This window comes from Herpailurus yagouaroundi, unplaced genomic scaffold, assembly GCF_014898765.1.
Source record: "Herpailurus yagouaroundi ecotype Mexico unplaced genomic scaffold, PumYag 246, whole genome shotgun sequence".
Lineage (NCBI taxonomy): Eukaryota > Metazoa > Chordata > Mammalia > Carnivora > Felidae > Herpailurus > Herpailurus yagouaroundi.
This window is the reverse complement of record NW_024412463.1, coordinates 12,021,773-12,028,552: the sequence shown is the minus strand read 5'-3', so window position 1 is coordinate 12,028,552 and position 6,780 is coordinate 12,021,773. Positions and strand designations below refer to the sequence as shown.

At 60.4% G+C, this 6,780-nt stretch overlaps 1 protein-coding gene across 7 annotated transcripts; it reads left to right on the top strand.

Moving 5' to 3' along the window:
- The first annotated feature begins 772 nt into the window (after positions 1-772).
- On the top strand, positions 773-6,553 carry LOC121020028 (uncharacterized). Of its 7 annotated transcripts, none has more exons than XM_040459876.1 (4): positions 1,918-2,508; positions 3,044-3,213; positions 4,833-4,932; positions 5,067-6,553. In XM_040459876.1, the coding sequence occupies exons 1-4, from the start codon at positions 2,404-2,406 to the stop codon at positions 5,322-5,324; spliced, it is 633 nt and encodes a 210-aa protein (XP_040315810.1). In that variant the 5' UTR covers positions 1,918-2,403; the 3' UTR covers positions 5,325-6,553. The 7 variants fall into 7 exon arrangements, 5 of the variants coding, with proteins under 5 accessions (XP_040315810.1, XP_040315809.1, XP_040315808.1 ...); XM_040459875.1 differs by having other exon boundaries at positions 3,044-3,225; XM_040459874.1 differs by having other exon boundaries at positions 1,918-2,724.
- Positions 6,554-6,780: the final 227 nt, after the last annotated feature.

The following is a 6,780-nucleotide window of genomic DNA, read 5'->3' as shown; positions in this document are numbered from 1 at the left end:
GGAGGCTGGCTTTAAGTCACCGACGGTCACGTCGGGAAGAGACGCGCTGCACGGCGGCCCTTGTGAGCCAGTCGGGTGAGGCCTGCATGACCCTGACACCTGAACCTGGCAAAGGTATTCTATGTAAGCAAAATGACAGGCCAAATATTTGTTATGAGTGGGGAGACACAAAATTCCTTAACAAAATGCTAACAAGCCACATCCAGCCATATAATGAGGGGAGAGCGGATCATGTCCAAGCATTATTTATCCCTGAAATGCAAAGTTAGGTCGATATTCTAAAACAAATCAATGTATTTTACCAGCTTACCAGAATGGCAGGGAAATATCTATGATCATCTAAATACAGACAAAAAACTCACAAAAGTTGACACCCACTCGTGGTGAAATCTCTCGCAGACTAGGGGTAGAGGGAGCTCCGTCGGGCACCTAAGGGGCATCCACAGAAGCCTGCCGCCCCAGCGGGCTCAAGGCGTCCCTTCCTGAAGCCCTGGACAAAAGCTTGGGTTGTGGCAGGCACGGCTGCCCGGAGGTAGCAACTGAAAGTCTTCCTCTTCCAGGGAGCGAGTTCTCGTGAGATCCCCAGCACGGCCCACCCCGGCCTGGGCTCCGCCCTCACCTGCCTCCAGGTCAGGCACCCGTCTCCCCAAGTGGGCAGTTCTCTGCTTCCTGGGGCGAGTCTGGCCGGGTGGTCGAGCTCTGCTGTGCGCAGACAGGCTTCCCGGTGCACGGCTGGGGGGTGGGGGTCCCTGGGGGCCGGCGGGGGTGGCGATGGCCCCCCACCGAGTCCCAGCTTGGCACACCGTGGGCTCTCAGAAGATACCAGCGTGAGTAATCTGGCGAATGGAGACGCTGCTGGAGGGTCAGAGTGACCGGGACCGGGTGGACCTTCTGAAAAGTTCTGCCGGGGGCGGCGGCGCAGCCGGCGCAACCCCGGAGGGGGCGAGCGGGCGGGGGAGGAGTCGGTGGGCGGGGCCCCGGAGGGACCTGCCTTCGGCCGGCCGTGACCTGGGCTGCTTCCGGCGGGCCCTCCGAGGCGGCGGGCGGGTGAGGCAGGAGAGCGAGCTGCGCCGATTACAGCCGCGCAGAGACGCACTGAGGACTGTCCCCCGTGGAAACTGCACACTCACTGCGGCGAGGAGCGCTAATTATACTGCGCTTGTTACCACCGCGTCTTGTTAATATTCCGGCAGCTGCTCCAGCAAGATAATGATGGCTCCAGCCCGAGCGGCTGCACAGATAGAGCGGCTGCACAGATAGATCAGTGAGGACACAGTTCCCGGAATATTTGTCCTCCGCACACAGAGCGAAGCCTGGCGGCGTGGAGCGTTCGCCCCGCGGCCGGCGGAGACAAGCGTCGCGCGGCTGCGTGTTAGCACACTCGAGCGTGGCTGGGGACCCTCGCCTGCGTGTCCTCAGGCGGGTGTGGGGCTCCGCGCGTCAGGCTGGGTCTTTGCAGACCCAGTGCCCCGCCCCCCGTGTCTGAGGTCTATTTTGGGTTAATCGTGTTGGCTTGTGCAGGAGGGCATCTAGAAACCTCCGCCGCCGACACCGAGCCTCCCTGCCTGCCTCTCTCCGCAAGGCTACTGCCCTTGGCCGTCTTGCTGTGCACACGGATTTAAAAATTGCTGTTATGACAATGAGGCTTTTTCATAACTTTGAACGTGAGATAAAACGATACTGGAATAGTGGTTTCCAGAACAACCGTGCGCTCCGATTACAGCCGCATAAACCCTTCTCATGACAAACACGTCCACGGGCTCGGGTCTAACTTGCCGGGAGCAAAGCAATGCCTGGTGTCACTTAAAAGAAATACTTTTTACTTGGAAATAAGTACAGATTCACAGGAAGTTGCCAAGCCAGAGAGCGCGGAGGTCCCGTGCAGGTTTCCCACGAACGCCATCCGTGGTGTCTTCTGTAACACGGCCGTGGTGTGCACCGGGCAGGCCCCGCGTCTAGCTCTCCGGTGCTGGTCACACGGGCGGTTCCCCGCGGCCACCACGAGCTAGACTCAGGTCTGTTTCAGGAGGAAGACTCCCACCGGTCTTCCCGGTCTCCCCTCCCACCTGCCTCCTGCTGCAGCGCCCTCACCCCTGCCACCGGGAATCTGTTCTCCGACTCGGGGATGCTGTCATTTCAAGAATGTTCTATAAATGGAAACATACTGTGTGTGACCTTTTGCGATCTGCTTCATTCGCTTGGTGTGATGCCCCAGAGACCCAGCCAAGGCGTTGTGCGTGTGGACGGTTATTTTTACTGCTGAGTGTGTCCCACGGTGGTCTGGCCGGACCGCAGCGTGTTCGTAGGACATTTTTGTGGTTTCCAGCTTGCCCGTTCCAAGTGAAGTTGTCAGGATGATTGTGCACAGGTTTTCCTGTGGACCCAAGTCTCCATTTCTCCACGATGGATGCCCAGGAGTCGGTGGCGGGGCCGTGTGGTCAGGGCAGGCTCTTCCTGCGGGCTGCTCCTCGGGGCGGCTGCTCTAGCTGGCGTTCCCACCAGCAGCGGGTGAGGGACCGGCCTCTCCACGCCCTCGCCGGCATGTGGTGATGTCCCTACTCTCTACGCAGTCATTCTGACGGGCGGAGGGTCCCTCGGGTGCGCTGTTTGCACGCTGGCGGCCGATGGTGCCCACCTCCCATCCGTGCCTCCTCTTTGGCGAGAAGTCTCATGTCCTCTGCCTGTTTTCTAACTGGCTTGTTTGGGTTTTTTCACTGTTGAATTGTGAGCATTCTTTATAAATTTTTTTTTTAATGTTTATTTCTGAGAGAGAGACAGAGCATGAGCGGGGGAGGGGCAGAGAGAGAGGGAGACACGGGATCCGAACAGGCTCCAGGCTCCAAGCTGTCAGCACAGAGCCCGACGCGGGGCTCGAACTCACAAACCGTGAGATCATGACCTGAGCCGAAGTTGGACGCTCAAACGACTGAGCCACCCAGGCGCCCCGTGAGCACTCTTTAGAAATTCTAGATACGAGTCCTCGGTTGTATTTTCTCATGGTTTGCGGCTTGTCTTTTCATTAATTTTGATTGTTTTCTTTTAGTTTTTTCCACTGGAGCTCGCGAAGCCCTGGACATTTTGGGCCGTGAACGCTGTGCCTTCCTGCCCAGCGGCCCTGCCTTCGGGTGTTGCCAATACCTGCAGTCTGTGCCGAAGCTGGTTTCAAGCAGCAGGTGGCCCGAAGAGCCCAGAATTCACCGTTTTCTCCAGGAGGTTTGTGTCAAGGTATAAGCACATCCTGGATGGGAAAGTGTCGCTCTCCAGATCCGAGAACACCTCCTACCCTGCCCCGTTGTGTTTGCAGGAGACGGTGGCGTGAACAAGGCGGGAGTTTGAGGCTGTCGTCCGCAGGAGGCCCACGGCCGCTGTGCGCGTCTGCAAACCCACACGGGCACCTGCAGGAGAGCGTGTGGGATGCTGGCTGCCACCTCAGGGGCACGGCGGCAACTGGGGCACGGCCGCCCACGTCTCCACGGGTGTGCGTGTGACGTCTGTGAGCTGGCCGGGGGCGGGAGCCCCGTGTGTCGGGTCCCCTCCGGGCGTGGGTCCCTCCATTCTGTGCGGTCGGCGCAGGGCAGGTGTCAATGCCGTCTGTGGGCTTCTCTGCCTTTCCAGCCGGGTCGGGCCGTCTTCCGTGTGAGCGTGGATGTCGGGACGGCAGGGCCCCCTACCTCACACCTGCAGGTGCCCGTGACTGCGAGAGGCGTGAGAAGGCTGTGTTCTGTCACGCTGAACACGTGTCTCTCCTTTCAACAACTTCTTGTTAACGATGCAAGTTTTCGGAAGGACGGATGAGACCCTCACGCGTTGCCGGTGGGAACGTAAAATGCAGTGGTTGCTTCGGGAGACAGTTTGCAGGATCCCGAGAAGTATTAAATCCGGCGTGGCCACGTGAACTTGCAGGCTTGCGGGAGGCGTGTGCTCGGGAGAAGCGGAGGCCGCACTCACTCGGAGCCTGACACGGCTGGGCACGCCAGCACGCCTCACCACGGTCGAGAGTGGGGAGCAACCCGAGGGTCCGTCCACACAAGGAGTATCACGAGGTCATAGAGAGGAGCGGAGCACAGACACACGCTACCACGCGGATGAGCCTCGCAACCCGATGCTCGTGAGAGAAGCCACACTCAAGCACGCACGTGGTCTGATCTCGTTTGTGGGAAATGCCCAGAATAGGCAAAAGTCCACAAAGACAGAGAGTAGACTAGCAGTTGCTGGGGCGGGGGCGCTGGGGAGTGAGCGCTAACGGGCACCAGGTTTCCCTCCGCGGAGCTGAACGTGCTCCAGACGTGGTCGTGGCGGTGGCTGCACAGCCCGCGATGCCCCTGAGACCTTGACTTGCACACTTTAAATTTTTTTTAAGATTTATTTATTTTTGAGAGAGAGCACGAGCAGGGGAGGGGCAGAGAGGGAGACACAGAATCCGAAGCAGGCTCCAGGCTCCAAGCAGTCAGCACAGAGCCCGACGTGGGGCTCGAACCCACGAACCGTGAGATCATGACCTGAGCCGAAGTCGGTTGTTCAACCGACTGAGCCACCCAGGTGCCCCCCAATAAAGCTATTTTAAGAAATTTACTTACAGGGCGCCAGGGCGGCTCAGTCGGTTGAGCATCTGACTCTTGATTTCGGCTCCATGATCTCACGGTTCGTGGGCTCGAGCCCCACGTCGGGCCCTGTGCTGACAGTGCTGGGCCTGCTTGGGATTCTGTCCTCTCTTTCCGCCCCTCCCCTACTTGCTCTCTCTCTCTCTCTCTCTCTCAAAGTGAGTAATCTTTTAGAAAAAATTCGTTTAAAGAACCAAGTTTACTTAAAGATGTTTCGTCTATTTTATTCAGGACGAGGACTCACACTCGTCACGAACCGAATCTGTGTGCGGCCGCGGGGACCTCGCACACCGTGAGCGCGACAGCAGGCTGGAGGGGTTGCAGATGGCAGGTGCGGAGACGCGGGTGCCGGGAGCCCCTCCCCGCCGCTGGTCGGGGCCGGTGCGGCAGGGGCAGGCGCGTGCCCCCACCAGCCCGTCCGTGGCGCCTTCTGAATGCCTCACGCCGCCGCCTGCGGACTAGCAGGTTCAGAGACGGCGCTGTGCGGACGGGGTTCGAGCGAGCTCTCCACGGGGTGTGAAGCTCTCAAGATGGCCGAGCCCTCGAAACACCCGTCACCGTGCCGTGAGCTCGGGCTTCGTCCTTCCTGCGCATCAGCAGAGCCTGACCGGTCACGAGCAATCACTCCCTCCTCTGGTGGCCGAGTTGTCTGTTGCTGCGAAACAAAAGCTGGCTGGCTTGAACGAGGACACCCCTCATCTCACAGCGTGCGTCCGTCCGTGAGTCAGGGCCTCGGGAGCTGGGCTGTCTGGCTCAGGGTCTCTCCAGAGGTTGTGGTCGGGACGTCGGCCGAGGCCCCGGTCACCTGCAGGCTGGACGGGGGCTGGAGGGTCCCCAAGTTGGCCCGCTCGCACCGAGTCGGCGGGCGGCCCCAGGTCCTCGCCCCGTGGACTCTCCCGGGGCTGGTCCCCCCGGGGCGAGCCGTCCGCGGGGGACACAGGGCAGCTGCGTGAACCGATCTCGGGTGGAGCACACGCTGCCCTTGTCGGCAGCGCGTCACCAAGAAGATCCCGCACCGGAGGGGAGAAGTGTCACAGAATGTGGGGACATGACCGAAGCCGCCGCGTCCCGTATCCGGAGGGGAACGGTGCCAACAGCAGTGTGTCAGTCACCTCCTGCTGACGGGCAAAGCCCAAGGAGATGACACATCCCCCAGGGCCCTTTCTGATCCGTAGACAGTGGTGACGGTGGACAAAGACCGTGGAAGGCCGCCTGGTGCACAAGGGACCGACACGTTGACCTGGAACTGGTAGCCTCGAACTCTGACTGGGGTGGAGTCACCTGGGAGGTTTTGAAAGGCTGCCGCCCAGGCCCCAGACGGGAGAGCCAGTGCCCTGGTGGCCAGCGGTGAGAGCCCGTCGCTGAGCCCAAGCGGGTGGACGCTGCTTCGGGGAGCCCCGGCCGGGTACGACCTCCTGGGTCGGACCGTGCTCCCCTCTCCCCGGCTGCGTGCCAGACGGAGGCTATGGTTACCGTCAGGCGTCCGGGTCCTCTCTGTGGCTGCCGGATGGTCGTTCCCAGACGTGGCTGGAGTCCCCAGGAGCACAGAGCCTGACTGCTGGGCTGGACGCCGGGCAGAGAGGCTGTGGCTGCAAGCTGGGCCTGTGCTCTGCTCTCCCGATGACACCTGAGTGCTGTCTGGCCAGCCCGTGTGGTGACCAGGTGGCGGCCGGGTCACTGCTTCTACACACTTCCCGAGGTCAGTTCTTGGTCGGCAGCCCTGCAGCCCCCCTAACGCACCAGCTTCTGCCGCCCCCGAGGCCCTTCTTTGGCGGCTCCTTTCCTGAGCAGTTTGGACAGCCTGAACCGTTCATGTTGTTCTATTCTGCCTGGGACCACGGAGCCCGAGGCCACGGGGGTCCCCACGCCCACCCTCTCTCATCCCCAGGGTGCACTTGGTCCTGGTCCCGTGGCTCAAAGAGATTCATTAAATTGGGGAATCTTAATTTCTATTCTTGTTTTCTGGTTTTATTAATTTTAGCCGGAGTCAGATTTGTACTATTTACCTCTTTTAAGTCTTACAGTTTTTTTAATGGCCCAAAAGGTGGTCAAAGTGGGGGTGCCCACCTTCCCCACGGACCCCCGAGAAGCTGTTTATGTCCCCCGGGGCCGGCCTCTGGTGTCAGCTGAGCCCTCCAGCCTCCTGCAGGGGACCCTCCACTCCAGCGGCCACACTGGT